The sequence below is a fragment of the Tympanuchus pallidicinctus genome, unplaced genomic scaffold (assembly GCF_026119805.1).
Source record: "Tympanuchus pallidicinctus isolate F22 unplaced genomic scaffold, pur_lepc_1.0 scaffold34, whole genome shotgun sequence".
NCBI classification, from domain to species: Eukaryota; Metazoa; Chordata; class Aves; order Galliformes; family Phasianidae; genus Tympanuchus; species Tympanuchus pallidicinctus.
In genome coordinates this window covers 964,396-989,389 of record NW_026294752.1, presented here as the reverse complement: position 1 = coordinate 989,389, position 24,994 = coordinate 964,396, and the positions used below count along the sequence as shown (strand labels likewise).

General features: G+C 38.5%; 1 protein-coding gene and 1 long non-coding RNA gene across 3 annotated transcripts in view; one reads left to right on the top strand and one right to left on the bottom strand.

The window, feature by feature from the left end:
• LOC128088467 (uncharacterized) overlaps positions 1–24,994 on the top strand; it is a 166,038-nt gene that overhangs the window by 7,754 nt on the left and 133,290 nt on the right. The gene's annotated exons all lie outside the window — the stretch shown is intronic.
• The window catches only part of SUGCT (succinyl-CoA:glutarate-CoA transferase), a 330,926-nt gene that overhangs the window by 192,222 nt on the left and 113,710 nt on the right, over positions 1–24,994 (bottom strand). For both annotated transcript variants that reach the window (XM_052699012.1, XM_052699013.1), the window contains exons 10-12: positions 15,903–15,974; positions 11,186–11,283; positions 101–203 (exon numbers count right to left, since the gene is read on the bottom strand). In XM_052699012.1, the coding sequence (XP_052554972.1) occupies positions 101–203; positions 11,186–11,283; positions 15,903–15,974 (273 nt within the window). The remainder of the gene's footprint in view (positions 1–100; positions 204–11,185; positions 11,284–15,902; positions 15,975–24,994) is intronic.

The window sequence follows — 24,994 nt, the reverse complement described above, 5'->3', positions numbered from 1 at the left end:
AATAGCTGAAATGAGGTCTGAGTGACAGGAAAAGCAATCATTACTTAGAATTTGTGAAACACATGTAATAATGCATAGAAAAGACTTGTTGAAAACCAACCTGAGGCTCCGAGAATACCTGCTGTATATTGTTGATTGGACCGTATGGAACTCCACTACCTTCAAAGAGCTGCAACCACTCGACTGTTGTTTTTTCTGAGAACCTAAGAATAAATAAGAAGCATGTGGATTCGACTCAGTGCTTCAGATTGTAGCAAAGGTACAGAATCTCTCCTCCCCCTCTCACTGCTTCCATACCCTTCCCCACTGATTTCAATACCATAATGTGGTACATGTGTTCCTCAGAAATGCAAATCCAAAGGCCACAGGGGAAAGAACTTAGCTGAACTGACTTCTATCTACTCAATCTGAAGAAATCCAGTGATGATGTAAAGCTAAATTTATCAGCAGTTTCAAATAAGGATCAACGGGTTCCCTCCAGTCCTTAATTACAGTAATGTGCTTCACATTTGTTTTCTTTTATGTACATATTTAACAACAAAAAAGTTATAAAGTGGGTATAGTCTAACATGCAACACTGTTCAATAAAAGCTGATTTAAAGCACCAGAGTGTTTTTCCTTCATTACATCCAAAACATATGTCAGGGCTAACAGCCACGTTTTTTGGTCAGATAACAACATTGACTACATGTTTATTTGCCTTATGATTGTATAATCTATCCTAAGGATATCCAGTTCAGAAAATACACACTGTGGCTATGCTGGTGAATGGATTGCTTCTCGTCCTTTTGTCATCATACACAAAAAGCTTAGCTTATTTTTCTTAAGCATTCATTTTCCAGACTGGTAGCACTGTTCTACTGCATTTCTCCTCTTCTGGCCCACTTTCTACTCTCATTTGCTTGGCAGAGTTACATATGTGAAGAAAACACACCTTGAAGCACTACCATTTACTGAGGGACAGCATTTTCTGTAGCTTTCTGGAATTTTGAAGCAAATCAACTTATTTGGAGTTCCTAAATGGCACAGAGGTAGGGCATGTTATTAGAAAGGAAAGATCTCCGTCATGATAGGAACAAACTTGAAAAGAAATGGGATGCAGCATAAAGGCCCAACAGAAATGAAATGAGTAGAAATCTTGATCTCTTGAATTACTAGTATTCTGATGCTCAACCAAGTCTTATCTGGAACAATATCAGTAGCCTCCACTATATTTCTAGCATATTCTTATGCAAAAAACAACTTTAAAGAGAAATAGGTCAAAGTAAGCAAAGACCGAGCTCCTCCCTAACGCATGAAAAGAATTAAATCATTACAAAGAAAATTTACAAATTATCTTTTTATATATGCACAGAGATCAGCTGAAGACTACTCAGATTCTAATGATGCTCAGAATAAAGAAAAGAAAGTACTGATAGCAATGAGTTGACTTTATTTAATATACATGACACTGGTGCGGATCCAGGCTTTACTGGAAAGGTCTTTCTTCCCTGCAGAAGTGAGTTATCCATTCTTTGTGGGAGTTAATCCCAATATCCAACACATTTTTCACTACAGGTAGGAAACACCCAACTTTTGTACTGCACTTCCTCAGAAATAGAGTTTTTTCTCCTCCTTAGTAGGTGTGAAGATGACAAATAATAGTGGTAGAAATTGAAGGAGTGATAACACAGAAAATCAGAATAAATGAGTATGTATGCAAAGTGTATTGTAAAGACAATGGAATATAATTTCTCAAGAAAATAGAAGATTATTACATTTTTTATTTTAAAAAAAGAGGTTATAAAACTCTAATTTAAAACAATAACAAAAAAAGAGTTTATAAAACTCTCATTAAAAAAAAATAGTTTGGGATTAAAGGACATTCCAACTTAAATGGGATTAAAGATCCCTTCCAATCCCTAATATTCTGTGATTTTGTGATATCTGTTGTTCATGACTAAGGGAAAAATATTGCTTTGAAATCTGATAGAAGATAAGACATGGATTAAAAATGAAAACTGCCTGCAGTTTAGGTTACTAAGCATTCACTGACAGCAGTTCAGCGCTCCAAAATATCAAGTATAGACAACATAAACTTCCAAGAGCAGTAAAAGCCTGAAATTCTCTCCTGAAAATAAAAATATTGATCAGCGGGAATCTGTGAGGCCTAGATAGACTTTTGCTCTTACTGCTTCTTTTAAAACCCCACATGCTTCCATATTACCTTCTGTATTTCCCTACTTGCCACATGATCTGCTGTTCTAAACTAAAAAATTTAGATGTCATCTGTCTTTCAGTGGGAAAGCATACATCGATGTATATATAGACATAAAATCACTGCTGGAAATACATAAAAGACTAAAAAATGGTCTATCTTTGTAGAACCTCAATGATTCCAAGTTGCTGCAGGAGAACTCAAGCAGGTGATTCACACTCCAATTTATTTCCAGATGAATATCTAAAACGCTTTGTTATAGACATAATCACAAAAGTGCCATTTAAATTATCTGTGATTTATTTGTATAATCATTTCAATTATGTAGTTTAGCTGCTCCCAATTCTTACTAGTATTTTAGATGTTCAAAATAGCTTACTTTTAGGTGTTGAATAATATTTGAATTCATACTCATTTTGAAAAGAGTTGGGGAAAAAATGAAGAAACCAATAGATGCAATCTTTACTGTGCAGCCTGTACTAAGCTTTTCTTCACTGAAAGCAGGTAGTGGTTCCCCACGATGTTTTATTTGCATTTTAGGTAGGACTCTGCACAGTTCTTGGGAAGCTACTGAAGTCATGATACAGAAATGAGGAATCAGATTTTGCAACAGTTAACATTAAGGATAATTCAGGCTTAAAAACGCTATAAGAGCAGAAAACGTATATTGGGCTGAACTAATGAAATTGCTACTTCACAGGAAGAAATCCTACTAAATGCCTTCTTTTCCTACATTTTTAAATTCAGCAGGCACCATTAAAGAAAGAACTCCAAATTTAAACTATGCACACAGTAAGGTAATCCAAAAACCATTATAGAGCCATATAAGGAATAGCCTCCAAAAGTCCAAAATTTAAATAAAAAATAATAAAAAACAGCTCTTACATTATTTCCTTTGCAAACCACAAGTGCAGTTGTTTCTTATAAAACAAGACCTAAACTCCCTTCTCTTTTCTAATAATTGCTAGTGAAACTCATAAGATATGCCATAACTTCAGTAATTTTGAAGCAATGGCTCTTCAGATTATCAAAAATTATGCCACAGCAAAACATACAATTTCTGGATGCTGTGATAGAAGAAGTTAAAAGCAAAAAGATTTTCCAGCACTCTACTATGCAAGTTATCAGCCTGAGGTGTCTGGAAGTGACATAATTCTGGATATCATCATGAAAACGCTTCCATTTCTATTAGACTTTAAAACCTGCTTCTACTGCACCAAACTGATTTCAGTTTAATCTGCATTAGTAACATTCCTTTAAATACAGTCTGTGTTTATAAATATAAACTGTGTTTACAATATGTTATAAAAACATTTTTAGCCTTTTCTGTGCTCCAACATACAGCTACAATGTCTAAGCTATTCACTTACAGGAGGTCATCACATCTCAGATGTCAAACTCATCTGCAGTGCATCAGGTCTTGTCAAACATGTACTGCCAGTTATCTATAAGCTGTCATAGTAGGTCTTACTCTGATGTTATATCAGAAAAGTCATTTTGTTTCTGAAGCCCTTTCAAAGTATGTTTTATAGCTTTCAGTAAAATAAAGATATGAATATAATATAAATATAATATAATATAATATAAAGTATGAATGAATCAATTTTGTGTACATTCCTTATATATATATTCCCCATTTGTTGTGTTATCTAGGAAACACAGTTATTGCTATATCCTATGTGGAAGTAAATTCTCTTACACTCCTCCAAAGAACAAAGCCATCCAATTCCATACAAAGTAAGTTTAGAACAACTGCAGAAGCAAAACACTGTTTTCTATAGGGAGAATATATCTAATTAATTTAGAACAATTTGAACCAAATGGAGACATAACTGCAACATCTAGGATTCTGTGACAGTTTTTATTTTTGATTGGTTGGTTTTATTTACATAGATGACCACAAAAACCCTCTTTTCACTTCCAAGTTCACCACAGCATCCTTGTTTTGCAGCGTGACTGCAGTCTGCATTATGTTTCTTTCTATCAAAATTCATTACGTTTCAAATATCTACGTTTTCTCCCTTCAGCACTAATCATCTCTTTAAGAGGTAGTTAACACAGTAAAAGGCTGCCCCAAAAGTAATGCTTCCAATTTTATGTTGGCTCACCCCCAGCTTCATTGGAAACAAGAGTGGCGATGTTGGAATACTGCAGTTTGTGGCAGGCAGCTCCCACAAACTCTCACACAGGAATAGAAAGAACACCTTATGTAAGTTCATCACAACCTACTGAACCAATATCAGGCTGAAGATGACATTTGCCAGGGTCTCATCATTACCAGAGATGAGACCTGTTGTTATGAGTATGAGCTGGAACGTGAAGTGGCAAGACGTGAATTCCCCATCAAAGAAAAAGTTCAAGATGCAGCCCACAGCAGGTAAAGTGATGTGCAGTGTCTTTTGGTGTAGGAAGAGACTGATCCTTCTGAGTTTCCTGGAACCCAGACAGACCATCAATTCTGACTGCTACATCACAACTCTGACTGAACTGAAGGCTCAAACTTCCAGATTCAGGGCAATTAAGAAGGCAACCTTTCTCTTGCAACACGGTAACACCAGGCACCACATCAATTTGAAGACCATGGAGCACATTGCCAGCCTTAGCTGGACTGTCCTATCATACCCACCATGTAGTCTGGATTAGGTCACTCTGATTTCCATTTCTTTGGACTGATGAAAGATGGACTGCATGAGCAATATTTTCCTAGCAATGACACCATCATAGCAGCCAGAAACAGTCACCTCCACTGGAGCAGATTTTTATAAGCATGACAAAAATGCATGGTTAATGGTGGGGACTATGTTGAAAAGTAGTGTTTTGCAGCTGAGAATTTACCCTGCCTCACTGTGCTCTCTGTATATGTTGTTTTCCATGGAAACAGCAGGAGGCATTACTTTCAGAGCAGCCTACATAGCTTGTAGTTTCTTGCATTAGCATCTCTGAAAAGTACTATACAAAATAAAAGTAAATAAAATAAAATAATTGAAAATTCAAATAATAGATCATTATCCCTTAATATAAATACAGTTTTCAAAATAGTTATTCAATATTTTGTAAGCATCTCCATGTCAGTGTCTAACTAGTCACTTCTCAGCTACTAAACAATCACTCAGCAAACTACAAGAGACACTAAACATCCTTGGGATCAACACAATTCCACTGACATATTTTGCTGATGGATACATCAACTACTTTAAAAGATGTCTCACATCAGTGGATGAATGTCCACACGGTGTGGACTGTGACATCCCTCCACTCCCCCCCTCCCCCCCCCCCCAAAAAAAGCCTAGATACATATATGTATCAAAAATCCACCATGAAACTTGTATTAAATGTCTGCATACTTGAAAGAATGTCCATAATAGAAGTATTAATTACTCTCCATCCTTACGTGCCATACATGAATGTATATTCACAATCCTTCCTTGTGTTTTGCGTGACCTTTTAAAGCCATACATGATTTTTAAGTGAGAGGAAAATGTCCAGAGAGAAGAAATACATACATACTGTAAATTGTGTTTCTGCTGATTCCTAAGTAGCAAAACCCAACATTCTCCAGAATTTGTTTCACTGTTTTTATTATTACTATTATTCAGAAGATGTTAAACTACAGACACTAGAAATGTACTCATTTTTCCAAGCCTTCTCCTTTTCTCAAGCAAGCAAAAGGACTGCAACTTCTGCAATTACAACAAAGGAAATGGAAATCAACTGGAAAACAAATATCACTTAAAGTAATACAAGAATAATAGAAAGTTATATAGATTTTGTTGCTATTCTTTATCTTCTGGGGAAGTAAAGATCCAACAAGGGTCATATTAACAGATTCATCCAAAAAATCAATGAAAAGATCTCCCATGATTTCAGCAGCCTCGTAGCTAATAATGTATGCTATCAGAAAAAGAAAGAAAAAAAAAAAAGAGCAGATTTATATACAGAAAGGATCTCAAACTTCATAATCACATTTTTAAAAAGCTGAATGGCTTAATAAATAGTGAGAAAAATAAGGATAAAGAAAATATTCATTAGCTTATCCAGTTCTCAGTTGAAAAGTTTGAGACATTTAGGATCTCTCTTACAGTCCAATTCATAAAAGTTCATGTGAACCTAATGACAATTTAAAACAAATAATTTTCAGACAAATCATGGCAGCTTCAAAGCTGCTTTCCATACAGCTAAGGCATCTATGCACCAAAGGTAAAGCAGATGACGAGGGAAAGCAAACCTCACCAGCTGCTCTCATTGAGCTCAGGCATCTTTCCGATTTCAGGCAGCTACCTTGCTGAAGAGATATCCATTCTGTAAAGTTACCAACAGTGACTTCAGCCCACAGGGCTTTTGGTTTAGAAGAAGAGGGGCTGCTGATAAGGAAGGTGGTTTACAGACATTGGGTATGTCTCACAAAACGTGCTCCTTGTCAGGCAAATTACACATCTTACAAACACGCTTTCAAGCACCCTCCTCTTCTGCTATTAGGTGGAAACAATTTAGCAAAGATCTCATTAACTGGGAGATCAGATTCCACTGTGCTTCCTTCTTACTAATTCCTTTCCCCCTCACGCTTATATACACAACGTGCAGCTGTGGTGCAGTTAAGAATAAGGGCTTTAAAATGCAAGTGCTAGGAATGGAAGTTCCACTGTGAGTCGTTTCCAGCCCTAACACTTCTGATTTCAAGTCTACAATAACTTAGCTCTCGAAACAGTGTGGATTCATTTAGCTTTAGCTGCAGGAGCACTAATCATGATGAATTTATGTGTTCCTTATTACACTAGCTGCTTTGCTTTAAAGGCTGAGGAATGCCTGCTATTCACTCCTACAACCTCACGCACTCGGTTCCACTTAGAGGTTAATTTCCCAACTAGTCTGTGCTACACGTTTAGCTGCACTGTCTTAAAATGTGTCTACGTTACTGTGGTGCAGAGTAGGATTAATGTTCAAATTCCAGAGTAATTTGAAGGAGGTCAACAGATTGAGCTCCCTTCACTAACACAGCTTCTTAAAACTGGCATTACACCATCTTTTGCACAGCTGTGTCTCAAATCACATACGTACACTGCATATGTATGTCACAGCATGTGTATCTATGTTTCTATTTATATACACAAAATAAGCCATGTTTTGTCTGGTACTGTTCATTTCCAGAGGAAACAAAGGTGAAAGCAGAGGAAAAGTGGTGGGGGGGTGGAAGCCGTAATTAAAATTTGGTTCTCATGGATGGGTGTGCATCTAAGTCACAAACCAGAGGTTTCCACTGGAAACATAAAAACCGAAACACTCTGTAGTCTGTCAGTTCTCACATGAGCAGGGAGTCCCAGGGGACTCTGCAGTAGCCATTGAATCTAACCTCCACCCAGGTAGGGTCATTTAAATTTGACTCTTGGTGCATATCCAAGAAAGAGACGCATTCAGAGGCGATTTGCTAATGACAGACTTCTACTTTGTTGCCATTTAGGGAAAACATCATCTAAATAAAGAGGAAGATGCACAAGGCACTGAAACACTTTTTTTTTAATTAATTATATTTTAAAGCAAATGTGGTTGTGCAAATCACACAAGGGCTGTGGATGGAGAAAGAACTAAATGAGGGGAGCAGTAGGAAGTGGAGAAAGAAGATAAGGACAGGAAAAAAAGAGCCCAGCAGGAAAGGGGAGCATAGATGGGAAAGGGATAACAGCAGAAATAACAGTAGCAGAGCAACTACAAAATGCCCCGTGGGGTACTTCCTTGTCAATATCCTACAACCCGTTGGTTTTTGCAGCACTGTACTCACTTCCCCACATAAGATGGGAAATGAAAACAGTGCCCCTCTCAAGATTTCTAGAGCTGGTTTCTGTAATTCCCTTTTCTTACTCAGTATGAGAGCCGGGTCTTTCAGAATACGCTTATCATTCCAGAGAGGTCAACTTGCTGATCCCTTTTATTGAGGTCTGACTGCCTTTATGGCCATACAAATTTATCTCCCCAACCTGCTCTCCCCTTCTTATCTTTCATGTGTCCTCTGTGGAGGGAGCTGAGATTCTGGTAGCAGGCATCATGCAAGAGACTGGGGTGAAGAGCTGAGGACAGATGTGCCTCCCTCTTCAGATCTCTCGGGGGACAGAAGGGATGAGAAAATTCCTTCTGAAATGAATGGAGCAATTCACACCTCTCAAAGTGTTGTTTCAGGCTACATTTATGTCTTAAACAATATTCATCCCCACCTCGAATTCTCACTCAGCTCAGGACATCTGACCGTGATGAATAGGTCATTCCAAACCTTTCTGAAAAGTCTGCTGTTTAAAGGCCATTTTTTTCTAAGTGCTATATAATCCCCGTGCTTATCTAACTGCCTTAAAATCTGGCATGGTTACTGCAGGTGGTGAGTAGAACCTAAATTATAGGTCATTTGAGTCAAGAATTCCCAAGATACAGCTTTCTTTTAAAAAACAGCATTCCTTAACGTTGACCAATTGTACCAATGTTTCCTTTGTACACACTTCCAGAATCAGACTGTGGCTAAAAAATCTCAATTGCTTAACATTTACCCCAGAAAAAGAAAGGCATCAACTGTCTCCTTGGTATTCAGACTTCAGATGTTTTTAAAAATTTCAACTCTACACATGCAGTGAATTAAACACTCAGGACTTCTGGGACTTCCTGACCTTTTGAGCGGGTCTGAACATCTCCTAAATAAAGCCTGGAAGTCCTTTTCTGTAAGAGAAGGATGTTAAGAATCCTTATTCCTTCTTACTTACTAAGCACTCGGGAGGTAGACATGAATTGCAGTTAGACTGTTTTGAGAATGAAGAAAAAAAAGGAGATAAATACGCAACTCATAACTCTGGAGACAGGTTATTACAGTCAGTAGAAGCCTAGTCTAGGCTCTGGTGGGATCTCAGCTCAACAGCTTAGAAAGTAAGTAAGCATATGCACACTGCAACAGCAACAAGATAGCCAAGCAACCAGGTATCTGCCATGCAAATCACCAGATTCTCATACATACATGCAAATTTTTACATGCTTTTTAGTGCTCAGCCTGACAGATCAAACAAAGTGGCTCATTTTTTCCATTGCAACATCATTGAAAAAAGCTGCTTTGCCTCAGGTTGGAGGCAACCTGCCTGGCACAGCATCAAAATGAGACGTGGATAAATGACCTAAATCCTCAAAAGACTTTCCTGTTCCTTTTCAGCTTCCATCACACAAGGGTTCATTTCCACTGAAGTGACTGTAGTAGAATACGCTGTTATGACAATCACAACTCTTTTAAGCTGTTCCAGGTATGGTTGCCATAAATTCAACATAAGTTGGAGAGTAATTTAGATATAGTGAGGGAGGGCCTGCAGGTGTTTCTTTCTAACTAAGGCACCTTAGGTTTATATTTTCAATGTTTTGGAAGCCACAATACAATCAAGCAATCGATGACTTAATTAAGATATTTTTCAGTGAAATTATGCCATTACTGTTTTGTCATTTCCCTTTATCTCTCAAGGGCTGACATTTTTCAGCACTGACAAACTATTCATTTAATACTCCAAGTAAAATTCAAAATGAACTACATATAATTTTACAAACAACTGTGCGTAAGTGAATAAAAGCAAAGTTACCAAGAAACGTGGATGGAAACACATTCAACCTCAGTGAATGTCAAAGATGTTTGCTAAAGTCAGTGTTTCAAAAATGAAACCCAGATGAATTCACAGTATCGTGACATAATGCAATAGTATTGGAAGCACCTACTTCCAAAAGCGTGTACGCATTCACAGCTGTACTTGCACATGAATTACACAGAAATTCAGCCTAGGTGTTGCTACTAGAACAAGATAAACTCCGACCAAAAAGAAGATACACTGCAGTAAATGACACAGCAATGAGGTAATCTGATGAACTAATAGCTCATGAGGAAAAAGAAAAAAAAAGAGAGAGAGAAATCTGGCAATTCAGCCAAAGAACAAATATGCCTTGAACTTTAGTTTCTTATGAAGGTGTTGTCTATTTTAAAATAAATAAATAAATAACAGCATTCAGAATTAACCACATTTATCTGTGGATGGCAAAACATCCCTGAGTCGGACATACCGGAGTATTAAACGAAACGAACTTCAACGAATGAGTTTGCATGAATCAGCTTTGAAACTAGAATTAAGTGCAAATAATGCAAGGGGTAAAAAGTACTTCAAAAGATATCTATCCTCTTCAAAGTGCTTAAAAATGAAGATTGGGTTACGCTGTGCTACCACAGTGCATTTGGAAGGCACATAAAGGAGAAGTTCTAAAAGTTCATTTGTTACCACAATCATTTTGTTACCACAGTCATTTCAGTTACCACAACCAGCTCAGTTGTACCACAGTCATTTGAAAATGCAAAGTCACCTGGAACAAAGGTCTTCTCAGCCAGTATGAGGACGATAGCTACACTATTTTAAGTCTCAATTAAAAGATTCCCGAGTTTTATTCCATACCATCTTTAACTAAAGCCATTATTAGGATGATTCTCACGGAGAACAGCAAGTACATGTCTTTTTTATTTCAAAAGGATTTGCCCAGGGAGAATTTGAGGCTCAGAGAACCACAATACATAACCATTACAGAGAGTAGCATCAAGTGAAAATCCCTTGGATACAGCAACTCACTGTGAAAACTTTAAAACCCCAGTGACAGCCAAAGCAACATATGCTCCAAGCATTTCATTCCCAGCAGTGACACTGGCATAAAGGCAAAACACACTGATTGTTTCACTAAAATTTAAGTTAATGAACTCATGGTTAAAAATAAGTTAAATGATTTCTAGAAACTCAGAACTATGGCTTGGCCTCTTAGCAGCCCAGGTGATAGTTGGTGTGCAAAAGACTGTATACTTAACGTCTGAAAAGTGTTCTCAATACTTCCCAAAAGTAAAAGTATTTCCAAAGATTGGAGTAAAAATTTCATACGATGAGGGCTCCTTATACTTGGCTGTTTGTGTTACCAGAGTAAATATCATTTTTTCTCTTCCAATGAACTCACCGAGTTGACAATATGTCAATAAGTTCTTTTCTGTTCTGGACTCTCAGCTCATTAGTTTTGTATCTGGAATCCTTAATAACTTCAGGCAGATTCAGGATCTAAGAGAAAATATAAGAGAGAAAGAAATATGGTTGGTAGGAGACATTTATAAAGCTGAGCACATTCTTTAAGAACTAAGATATCTTTCCAAAAAGCACTACTTCTCATTACTATTTCATCTAGATTAGGAAATTAAGAAAAAACAATGACTCCTATTCAGTGTTACACAACAAGTACAGAAAAAGCAAAGAACTGAACAAATCTTAGTCACTATTACCTTGGAGAGACTCTTGTGATCATACTGCAGAACATGGAAACATTTTTAAGTTATTACTGTTCTGCTGGGGAGATCTGTAGGATTATCCTACAATGAGTTACAACTCACAGAAAAATAAATAGGACTGTACTTCCTATGCTAGACCAAGAAAAGCCATGTTTAAGAATGGGGTTTTTTTTTCATTTCACTAAGTTCTGTCAAAATGAAAAAATGTCATAGTTTGTCTTTATAATTTTTTCAGAAAGAATTGACAAAGAAAATTGGTGGTATAAACTCGAAGAAAGGAAAAACACATCTTGTATTTTTAACTCTTACCTGGTACACCAAAAATTTAACTGTCAAGAAAAGGCAATGTGAATTGCATTATAAATGGAATTAAATGTCAAGAATAAGTGTTTGAATTTTTCTTTTTGAGGGTGACAGAGCACTGGAACAAGTTGCTCAGAGAGGTTGTGGAATCTCCTTCTCTGGAGATAATCAAAACCTGCCTGGACACTTTCCTCTGCCACCTGCTCTAAGGAAACTGCTTTAGCAGGAGGGTTGGACACAACGATCTCCAGAGGTTCCTTCGAACCCCTGCAATTCTGTGATTCTGTGTAAGGGCATTTATGAGACAGATTAGCTGTATGGACTACCAATACCTAGTACGTAATTTATTTATTCATGCAATAATGTATTCATATAGAACATAAATAAATAAGTTTCACTTCTACAATTGAATAAAACATAACGTAGTAACATCAGCTACAGAGGAAGGCAGAAAAGAAGCTTATAAAGGAAGAGACTGTCATGTATTTAGTGGTCCTCAATGGATTTTTCTTTTATTAACTTGCCTAGGCACTCCTTGAATTCATACATCTGTGCACAGCCACATGCTAGTGATACACAGATTGTTGTCAGCCTCCCCTGAACTTCACTCATATTTATACTAATTCCTTCAAGATGGGTTCAGACCAAGGTCACTACCATTTAATGACTCCTCACTTCACTGGAAAGAATATGGATATGGCTTCAGTATCAAGTGAATAGCTGATGATGAGGTCAATATCTTTCAAAAGATATTCAGAGACATTCAGTACAGATAGCCACCCTCAGCCTGTTTGTCACCCAGAGTGACAAAATTGAGACTGGAAACAGAGGTATCAACAAAGCTATGTTAGAACCAGGACCATACTGCATATCTTTTCTGCACATTTTTATTTGCAAGATAACATAAAGCATCAATTTTCCATCAACATTTAATTTGCTTATATTGCCTTTTTTATTTATTTTCATACAGCTTATGAAAACCATGGCATACCACAATCTAGCTTTAAAAAACTTTTTCCTCTTCTAGAAATTTTTTTGAAACTTTTTTTCTTCTTCTTTAACAATATTATTGGTCCCCCTTTAAATTATTCCCCCTTGTTGATACAATTATTTTGGTATTGAAAATAACTGCAGTAGAAAAACAGTGTAAAAAAATCCAGAAAATGTCAGTGAATACTAATTTGTAAGACCATAAGCAACTGAGAAATCTGTCAGAAAATTATAGCTTCATTTGATGCTACATGAAAAACTAACACATTGAGTTGCTCATTATCCTGTTTTAATTAATGTTACTGACTTCAGTGACAACTTAATATCCATCTCTTATAAAGCAGTGTGACTGCTATGTTCTCAATTTGGTGTCCAACAAATGCATACTGCTAAGCTATTTGTTAATGTGCCATTCATCTGTACTGTGCCACCAAAGTTATCGTCCTCATTTCACTCTGACCACTTACAATGAAAACTTCATTTCTCCTGCAACCTCACTTGCAGAATAGTTGGCCTCTGCAGTGAAGATTTATTTAGGATGCACATTCAGAGTTTACACCCTGCATTTTTCCCCCCAAAACTGCACTCTTCTTTGCTGTACACAAAAGCACAGTCTTCTGAAGACTCTTGCTCAGTACTCCTATTTAGACTGAAGCAGCCACATGCCAGGATGTGCTTTAGTAACAGTTGCTTGCTTTGAAATGCGCTTCAACCAGCAGCATTACAAAGTTTTTCAGCAATCATCCCCAAGTCCCCAAACAACCTACAGTTAGTTTGCACTGATTCTGAAATTATTCCAGTTTTGGGTTTTTTTTCCTTACTTGCTAACTGCCTGTCAGAAAAGATACGGTTGAAGCAGAATGTTTGCAATTGTTTACAGCTTGAGACAGCTGTTATATCTCTTGAGTATGTGCCTTCAGGGCAACGGCTCCCATAAATTCTGTATTTTCAGCACCAACTCATCCCAAAAAAGTTTTCTAAAAGCAATCCCAATGTTTGAATTAGTGGCCTCTGTATTTACTAAAGGTTCATTAGGGTGTTGAGGGCCTTCCTGTTATAAAGTCTTCTTCCTTTATTGGCTCTCCCTCCACTGTGTTTTAAGCTCCAAATCACCTTTGCCTTAACACAGAACATACCTCTAACAGTTTTCACAGCATTCCACTGACCCCCACATTCTTCAATTTCTGTGCAATTTAACAGTCTAAAATCCATACGTACAAGAACTCAGTAAGTGCAAAAAAAAAGGAATGTTCTTTTTAAACTCAGATAAGATAGCTGGTTTATAGACAAACTGACCACTACCTACAACCTGAACTAAATTTTCCAACAGCTTATTCTCTTTGAAATGCAAATAACTGTAATTTTTCCATGTGCTATATTTCCTCCTTTCAATTCTAGAAATACTAGAATCAGCAGCCTGCTGAATAGAGCCCACTTAACTTCAGGCTCTTCAGATTCTGCAGTAATACAAATCATAGCCTCATCTACTGGTGCACCAGTACACCTCCTTAAGGAATGAGTACACAGCAGCCAGCCCCACCATAACTCTCTCAGCTGCAACCTAAAGTGACATGAAAGCATGGCCTGAATTCCTGAAGCATTCTAACTCACACCATAGTGTTGGAAATGACCAAGACTGTCATTTCAGCTGTACAGGATGGCATGATAACTAACACTGGGTGTATAATTGTTCAGGTGATAAAGCACTTGAGAAGACATTCAAAGTAATGTTCTAGAGCTTTCTGGACATACTTATTTTAGGGGACAATCAGTTCTTGATAAAACAGCGTTGTGGCATTTAGATGCTTATTCAGTCATTAGTCTTTATTCATGTTAATACAGTGGCCATGCTTTAGTGGTTTGCCATGCATATGAAGAAAACCCTTTGAGCAAACTTTGAAGAGGTTACTTTGATACTCATTGAGAAAGGTAATCCAAGCAAAAGAAAGCAGGTCCCTCCAGATAGCTGTGCATGCACACGTTGCCCAAAATACACCAAGAGAGAAGATAGCTCCAGAACATCACAACTTCACTAGCTTCTTACTACGTATTCCAGTTATTAGTCATTAACATCCACAGAAATATGAAATGGCTGAAGTGGACAAATGGAAGAAAATAATGCTCAATTTCCTGAGGCTGACAGCTCATTCAACGCAATTAGTTTAAGCTAAACATCCAAGTTCCAAGAGAAACTACACGACAGGAAAAAGGCAGACCTCTCATTTTAAAAAATGCTAATACTACATGCAATTCTTCTCTTCTACTAGCCTATATGTCAGTGGGGTCTTTTGTTTGGAACATTACTATTCTTTTTTTACGAACAATTTTGTTCCCTACAGTCATTTCTTCTCTTCTAATATGTATTCACAGCTCAGGGAAAAACAATTCCAGGCATTAAAGCCACAGGAAAAGAATATGTGAAAAATCCAGAACTAATTTAAAAGTTTTCAAGAATTGCCAGACAATCATGTTTATTCGATGCGAAAGAAGTAGGATACCAGATCTTTAAAAGTGGCAGTTCTGTTGAAGCTTTCTTCTTCAACATCATATCTGTACCAATGCCAAGTCAGCCCACAGTCTGTAATGTTTCTTTCCAAGAAGTCCACCAGATTCTCTGTGAGCACAGACCAGTACATAGCAGTGCACAAAAGGACAACAGGGTTGGCTACTTATTAAGGTGGCACACGAATATTCGACCCCTAACCTGGCTGTGTTAGTAACTGTGTCTACCACTGTATTATGGAAAACAGTGTCACTTTTTCTCCTAAAAAAGGCACCAGTGCGATCTCCATGACATTGATCATTCCATAACTGGAAGGTTACTGGCTGGTTCATGTTTTAGCAAACTAGCGGAGCAGTGGCACAGACTTCAAAAGGGGCTTGGCACCCACTAAGTTTGGAATTGAGGTGTTCTGAATACACAAGCAAAGCATAGGACTTCATCAGTCCCATAAACAACGAGCTAGAAGCAGAGAGTTTGAATTTATTTATTTTATAAAGATGAGGGGAATGAAGAAGCAGTCAATAATTACTTCCCTATATAACCTATATAACATTGAAGTTATTACACATTTTTGTACTGGCAACCTCACATATCATTACCTGGCACACAGTGACAAATTGCTGATCATTTCCAGCTGCCAACACGATGTAACCATCCTTGGTCTTAAAAGCCTAGAAGAACAAAGGTAGTCGATAAGCTGTGACAAAAATATGAAACATAACTTTTAGGTGATAGTTTGTAAATAATGTTCAAATGCCTTCCTTAAATTAACATTTCCATCCAGACTCTACTTCTACAAAAGTGGCTCACTGTCAGTGTTTCCAAGATCGAGCTCCTGGGGAAAACAGAAATTCTACTCTAGCACTGAGGATTTATGCACATATATACATATATATATATATATTTAACAATAACTTCATTACTGCATCTTTATGCTTTATGTTTAAATCACCTCCACTGAAGATTTTCACTGGGACCAAGAAAATCTGTAACTGGCGCTAGCCGAGCGTTTTCCCACTGCACATCTTCCAACAATGGATAACGCAAATGGATTCTCCTTTCTTCCACTCCTCTCCTTTCTTCCTGCTGCAGTTATCAAAAGCAGTTAGGAAAACCTCTTTTGCTCTTCAGTGGAAGAGGACAGCACAGCTCATGCACTAATGGTGACTCACATTAATGTCTCACAGAGAGAAAAACACATCTTCCATTCGCTCAGATCAATTTTCTCATCAGCTAACACTGCTTGATCCAAAGCTGGAACTCTTACTATACATTTTGGCTAAAAAAAAAACACATAGGTAAGTGCTCTAGTATAGAAACAATAATAAGCATCTCCCATCAGTGCGGCTTATTCTACTTCACAAACAGGAATAAGTCCAATTTGCAAGCTTTTGAACAGAGACAATTGCATCCATGCCAGTAGTCTCTAACCACTTGACTCAGTCAAAGTTTTCAAATTCTGTGTGGCAAATTATGTCCACTGAAATGAAAGAAACTGCACATGGTATTTAGGTTACCATTTGTTTACTTCCTCTACATTTCATTTCCTGAAAAATAATATCAGTCACTGATTATGTTTATGAATGTATTTTTCAGAGATTTAATTAAGCACTTGGATCTAAGATTCATAGCAAATGAAGATGAGATTCAGCAAGCGTTGAGAGCCAAGCATGCAAAAAAAAAGTCACTGACTTGACCACAGGACAGTAAAAGTCTAGAAGCATGCATAATACATAGGTACTGTATACTCACACTTAGAAAAGCAGTGAGCAGAGAAAAAGTTGGGGAAAAGAATACAAGAAAGAAAGTTGTACATAACTGCATAAACATTTTTTAGCTAATATACATGCAGATTTCTGTCTAACAGTCATGACACAGCCTGCTCTAACAATATGTAAGAAACATTCATTTGATTTTTTTAGAATGCATGCTTTTTAGTAGCAATAGTTATGAACCAAAGCTGCCACTACAGCCTTACTACCTTCTCTTTTATGTATAAAAGATCTATTTCCTGACCCCCCGTACCCCAGTCTGATCTGCTTTCGCTGATGCTCTGAAGTCTAAAAGCGACTGCATACATTTCACACCAATTATGGTGTAAACACACACATCTGTGTGCATATGTAACACAATATAGCTTTTATTGGTACGACCACCTACACTTCCACTAAACACAAATTCTTTTACACGTTCTTTATACTTCCAGTCTGAATGTCTGTTACAGACTGCAAAACCCACATGCGCTTACATACAGATCCCATTTTTTCACACTCCAAAATCTACTCTTACTGGTGACATGGGCAAATCTGAAACAGCTTACTATTTATCAGCAGCTTCTTTTGAGACTCACATCTATGCCAGAAGGCTGTGATCACACAATAGCTGCATGCCACCATGAGACATGCGTCTGCACCGTGGGCTGCCTGGGGAGCAGCGGAAGTCACTTGAAATTTCAGGGCCTGGCTATTAGCATTTGGGCTTCAGTGGCTTTGTGGAATGTGTGGGAAAAATGATTATTCTTAATTGCACTGTATGTCTAAAAAGCCAAATCAACAATCATGTCAACCTAACACAACAAAAATGATATCACAATAAACGCAGCAGTGTATTTTTCCACGAAGCTTAACTCAAATGTCTTCAGCTGCTATTTTAAGCTTCCCATTACAAAACGACTGATAATTTGTCAGTCACTGCTGCTGATAAAGCAGAAATATCCTAATGTTATTAGCACAATATTGATGCCAACATTTTAGGATGATAACAATGGTTTTATTCATGACCCACAAATGTACGCACACTACAGGTTACCACAGGTTACTGTCTGGTCACAGAAAGCTCCATAATATTATACAAAAGAGAGTAAAAGCAAAGTGCAAACAGACGTTAATGAGATTTTGTTTTGATAAACTACTGTCTATCACATCCAATCACTTCATATTAGTGCAATACAAGGCCCTACGCATGCAAGGCAAAAGTCTTTTTACCCTTCCGCTTCTTGTAAAGAATGAAGTCTTCTGAGAAGATTATATGGAGTGTGATCACAGTTTAAACTGTGACTCCTGTGTACTATATATCCCGAGCAATAGAAAATACCCTTGGAGAAGACAGGAACCAAAAACTAGACTGAAGAATTAGTTCACACTTACTTCGTGACAAAGACAGGAAGATTGTGAGCACAGCAGAGGAGATTTCAGCATGATTTGATAGGCTTGGAAAAGAGCATCTGAAAATTTGCTTTGAACAATATGCATACAGAACAGCATAGTAACACATAGGTGTTGAAAGACAGAAGTCAAGACCCTGTGTGTGAATGCATCAACACCTGTCATCAACTAATGGATGACGAAGGACTTCATTAAGATTCAGCAATCTGAACATCCCACCCTGTATATCTAAGATAACTTCATGTGCCAAAACTCCTTAGACATGTGGAATATAGACTCTATCCAAGTTCAGAAATGTTCTAAGTGGTTTACAAGTATTCTCCAAAAATGCTATATAAACTACACAATAAGGATGCAAGAAAAACTTCACCAGTTTACTGTCAGAGTGAGCAAAGACCAGTTTAGGTAATCTGAGGCCAAACAAGCCAGTCTCAGCATGGCTCTATGCCAATAGAATCATAGAATCCTAGAGTCACTGCATGCTTTGTGTTGGAAGAGACCTTCTAAAACCATCTATGCCCCACCATGGGCAGAGACACCTTTTACTGGATGAGGTTGCTCCAAAGCCCCATCCAACCCGACCTTGAGCACTTCCACAGACTGGGCGTCCACAGCTCCCCTAGGCAGCCAGTTCCACTGCTTCACCACCCTCATAGGGATGGATTTCCACTTTACATTTATCTATGCAAATTTACCCTTTTTTGCTTTAAACCCTTGTCCCATCACTACAGGGCACTAGTAAAAGTCCTTCTCCGTCTTGTAAACTCCTAGATATATCAAAAGGCCGCAATAAAGTATCCCAACAGTTTTCTGCAGGCTAAAATCTCACGGCCTTTCTTCATTGCAGAGGACTTCTATTCAGCCAAGCTCAGACAAGTCTGGATTCCCTAGGGGTGATGGCGCTCTCCAACCCCACTGGGCACCAGTTCCAGAGTTGTCCATGCTGCAGTGTGGGCTTGGAGCTTCTCCTCCTCCCACCAGAGCACTTGTGAGAAAAGCCAGGCTTTATTTTCCCCCCTGCTCCCAGCAGCAGCTGTAGGTAGCACTCAGACCCCCCTCTGCCTTCTGTCCTTAATGCTGACCAAAGGCAGCTCCTTCAGCCTGCCCTGGGATGCCAGGTGCCCTGCCCCCTCCCCAGCTCCTCCAGGCCCTAGAATGGGCCCTCAACCCACGTGGCAATGTCTTTCCTGTTCTGGGGAGATGAGGATGGAACACAGGAATCCACAGAGTTCCAAAAAAACAGAGGAACATTTATTATTTTGATTATTTTTGTGGGTTTAGGCTTTTTTTAGTATTGTTCATTCTGTTTTTCTTTTTTTTTTTTCTAATCATTTATTGTCCAAATGAACACGAAGTCCCTCATGCTGAACACCAGCCTTTTTCCTATGAGAGGGAAAGTCTTCTGCTTCTCTATGAGAACAGCCACCTTTGTCACTTTGACAGCTCCTCGCAGCCCCAGGCAACTCAGGTCCCTCTGCTGGAATCCTCCAGTCACCCTGGCACAGCAGCCCACTGAATGCCACTCTCTGCCCTCCCTTCTTCCTCTTGGTGAAGAAGAGATGAGAGGTCTTATAGTGAGGGAGGCAGAGAGGACAACAAGGATGGGCTCATAGGAGCCTTGACTGCCAAAAGAAGAATTCCCAGAAAATGAATGTGCCACGTGAGCCTGCAGAGTGGTCCTGAAGTTGAGGTCCCCTTGGCTAACAAAGAATTTATGGAAGAGAAGGTTCAGTGCCAACACTGAAGTGCCCATTTGGGGGGGGTGAAAAGGACTCCACATCGCTACTCCAATGGTAGCGTTGGGTTCTGGGTTTCCTCCTTCATTGCCTGAGAGCAATGGGTCAGTGATGGTTCTGCCCTGATGGAGGTTGACCTACTTCCATCAGCTCTTCCTCCACCTCTGCATCCACTTCCATGGGCTTTTCATCACCCTCAGGCAGGCCCACCTCCATCAGCTTAATGGTGTGGAGTTTCCCATCAACTGCCTCATCTTGGTAGGCAGGCAATCCATCATGCCTCCTCAAAAGAAAAAGCAAGCAGCTCTGAAGCTCCAAGTTAAGTCACCAATGGCATTTGTCATTCAGTGACTGCAGTTGTGGACACAGGGTCCCCCTATTTACTCAGAACAAAGCCTGTGAGGTGACTTATGACATCAGCAGGACATGGCGAAGACATTCAACAGTGTCTCATGGTGATCAAAACATGGCACTGTTGGAAGTTGGGGCCTACAGCCTGAGAGCTGAAGGAAGAGGAAGAGTGGGAGAGCTGAGAACCACTTTCATTTTTTAAATCTTTTCAGCAATGTCCCTAAAGATCACTGTGAATGTCAGAGATAGACAAATAGTGAATTCCGAGTTTGAACGAGGGAAGAAAGACCATTTTTTAATAAGAAATGAAAATACAAGGCACAGAGGTGTAAAAAGATATTCAAATGTTACTGCAAATGTCATGAGCTATGCAGACTGCCTAGTGATTACAAACAATTGAGTATAATGATGTCTGATCTTGTGACCATCAGATATGTGTCAGGATGCACAACTGGGAAGGCTGACACGATCTCAGGTTAAAGAATGTCTTAAAATAAGTGGAGATAAATGAAGGCCCACTAGGGTTGTCTCACGATGCATGTGCTTGGCATTCTTGCTCATACAAGTAAGTCTGCAGACTTGTTTTAGTGCCTCTGCACACCTCTAGACTAGCATCAGCATCTTGTTGAACTTGTTAGCCACATGGGGAAAAAGAGAATGCCTGGGAAGAAATATGCACTAAGAGATCTAAGAGATTGGAATGGCCTTAGATTCCAGAGTTAGCTTGGTCTCATCATTCTGCATACCATATATTTCCATCTCACTGTTTGGTGTTTTTTTTGTTTTTTTTTTTGTAATCTCTGATGCAAATGCGAACACCTCCTGAACACACCAGCATCATGAAGGTACAGCTAGAACAGTGAATACAAAATCATAGAATCTAGTAGGCTGGGCAAAATCATCAAGTCCAACCATCAACCTGATCTGCCAAGTCCCATCACTAAGCCATGTTCCTTCCAAATTTCTCTTAAATACCTCCAGGGAGGGGGACTCTACCACTGCCCTCAGCAGCCCCTTCAAATGTTTGACCACTGTCCCCGTGAAGAAATTCTTCCAATTAAGCTTCCCCTGGTACAATCTGAGATCACTGCCTTGCAACTTATCATTCATTATCTGGAAAACAAGACCGACACCCCCTCACTGCAATCTCCTTACAGGTATTCATAGAGAGAGACAAGGTCTTTCTCATCCTTCTCTTTTCCAACTCCATTTCCCTCAGCTCTTCCTCATAACCTTGTTTCCCAATCCTTTTACAAGTTGCACCATGGGGTTACAATAATCCAAGTGCAGCACCCCACATCTAGCCTTACAACCCAATGATACAGCCTATCCATGCCCCTCTGCAGTGCCCTCACACACATCAACAATCCTGCCCAAAGTGGTGGTTTCTGCAAACCAGAAAAAGCTAAAACAATTTTTTCAAACAAAGTTTTGAAACTTAGAAACTCACCAACACTTTAAAAGATTCTCATATACTACTTTTTCCTTCCCTCTCCACTTTCCAATTTGCAGCAGTCTCTGCTCATGAACAGAAATCAATGAATTCATTCTCGGCAAAACACTCTGGGACAGTGCAAAGGTCTCCATTTACATGCTTGAAGTATTTCCCTGCTATCAATGGGTGTCATCCCAGAGAAAAACTGGTCTCCTGCAGGCTTGGAACCACAAAGAAGTTGCAATGTTACTTTTAATTTACTGCATAATTTGTCTTCAATTACACTTTGAAGTTTCCAGCATGACATTCAATTCAACGTGGAGGTCATTTAAGGACAAGAATTCTCTATTCTCAAGGCAGATTAAAGACAATTAAGAAGGTGACATATTCAAAATCTTTCTGACCTGCACAGAGATTTTCTTCTTCTACCAGCCAAATGTATGTACATACATAGATCTTTTGTCACTCTCCATCCCTATCAAACACTGCTGCACGAATTCTAAATAGCAGGAGATCCTCAGGTTTGTTTGGGATCCATAACAGTTACTTTCCTTCCAGATGGGATTAACTTGGCACACTCTTTCTCTGCCTTTGCACTGGTTTGAAAAAACAAAAACATCAGCTGTTGTGCAGTACCACTGGATACCCTTTGTGCTTTTCTCTTTTGAGGGAAGGGCAAAATCCTTTTATTAAAACTTAATATTTAATTATACTATAACAAATGGGAACAAGACCAAAAAAGTTTGGTCAGAGGTAGTTCTGAGCAAGACATAAATCATACAGACCACACACTTTGAAACTATTTGCCTACTTTGCACTCTCTTCCAGTGAAAGCAAACAGTGAAAATAAAAAATGTAAATTTCATGGACTGTAGTAATGTATGCTGAATGCTCCCACTGAGCAAATTGAAGACAGGCATTCCAAACAAAGAATTCCCTTTCTTTCCTCTGTTTTTTTCAGCCCACACTACTCAACTCTCTCTCCACTGTCATGGCAAAGGATGCACGAAGCTGCAACTTTACAACTAAAACAGTCTTCCAGGCAGATCAGTATTAATTACGTCTGCAGCAATTCAGCTGCAGAGAATGAAGTCTGACTGTGGGCCATGAGGTGGAAAAGGTTTGTAGTGAGACTGGGACTGATGGAAAGCCAGATGCTTTGTGCCCAGCTGATCCAATAGCAAAGCCAATGAGAACCATTAAATGTAGTCTGTGGCGACTTGCATGAAGGGGCAGCAAAGTTAACACAAAATGACAGCATCACACAGGGACATCTGTATTTGGTGACATGTTGTCTTGGCACTCACTCAGGAAGCATGACAGCCTGGTTCTGCTCTCAGACTATGCCAGCTTCCTATCCCATTGATGTCTAATGTGAGAAGTATAAACTGCTCAAAACGAAGCCTGCAACAAAAGCCTTTCCACTCCAGGCTGAGTCCTAACCACTATACTATAGGCAGGACTCCTACAAATGGATGCTAAACATAAATCTGTAATCTAAATGTATCAGTTAGGCATACTATTTACTCAAAGGATTTGCATAGCTGTTACTTCGTACTCAATAACATAACAAATGTTAACTTTAGATTGCATACCTTTGCTTTTATGGATGAAAAACTTTCCTCCCAACCATCTCAAAATAAAATAAACAAAACAAAACAAAACAAAAAAAACCCAACCCATAAAGTACAATAAAACAAGACAGTGTGGTTCCCTACTACAAACATGAGGTAGAAAAAAAACAACCAACACACACTGCAAGAAAATGCAACAATTTCCTTTGTTTTCCAATCTGAGCATAATATATGTCTACCCTCACCACTCAAAAACCCATTTAAAAACTCCTGGAAGAGCAGTATACCACTTTAAAGGGAAAACTTGCCACTTTCACAGATTTCTAAAATATTAAATGCTTAACCCATACCTTGATTAAAAATGCCTCTCATTCTGCAAACTGGCATTTAAACCATTGTTTGCCGTTGAAAAATAAAATATCAGGCACAGAATCACATCCTCCATTGCCACATTAGTTTTCCATTAACTTTTCAACAATAGAATCACACACACACAGATGCACACAGAAAATAAATAAACTTTAATTGCAGTATCGCGCTGGAGCCAGTGTAATTAATGTTGTGTCAGCATTTCCATTTAAGCCACTAGTTTCAAGAGGTTTATAGCACAGCCATAAAAATTCAGTTAGGTTGAAATTAAGCAAACAAGGTCTTATACAGCAAGCAACATTTAAGTGTATATACAGACAGCAGCCACTTACTACTTATATGGAAATTAAAATAGACGCTTACTGATTTTAAAGGGCACTACAGAGCTATTTTTTAAGTAATATTTTTCTCAACATTCACAATAATCTTTCAAAAGCCTCAATCCAAGCTATGTTTTCTTCCTCTTTTCCCTTCTCACACAATACTTCACACAATTTTAAGATGGCAAACTCTTCTGTTGTTGTTTCACTCTTAAATTAAAGAATGCAATGAAAACATTTCTTTTGAAAATCAACACATACAAACACAGCCTGATCCTGATACAGGCCTTCAGGCATAATTGAAGCAGAAATGATAAATATTTCTTGTACCTTCCAAAAATCATAAGATATAGCTGTATGGAAAATATGAGTGGCCAAATAGGAGGTTTTAAGAGTGCTATTTAGAACCTAATTCTAAACAAGATCCTAATTCTGCTTTCAGCAGAAACCATGAGAGCAAGATTTGTCTCATTATTTTTGTCCCTTTTCCCTCCCTGCTCTTTGGCTTTAAGTGATATTGTGGTACATTTTCCAAAGGTCAGCTCTGTATACTGACTGCCTTTTTGGTAACCCAGAATGAGCCCATTAGCCTGGCATTTCGAGCTGCAAACAGATGACGCAGTGCAAGCAAATGAACACTCACAGGATGGGCAGCCAGTGCCATTAACTTAACAGTCCTTATAACCTCCTGTCCTTCTGCAAAGGAGGCTGAATATTTCTGAGCTGAATATTTCGTGGGCTT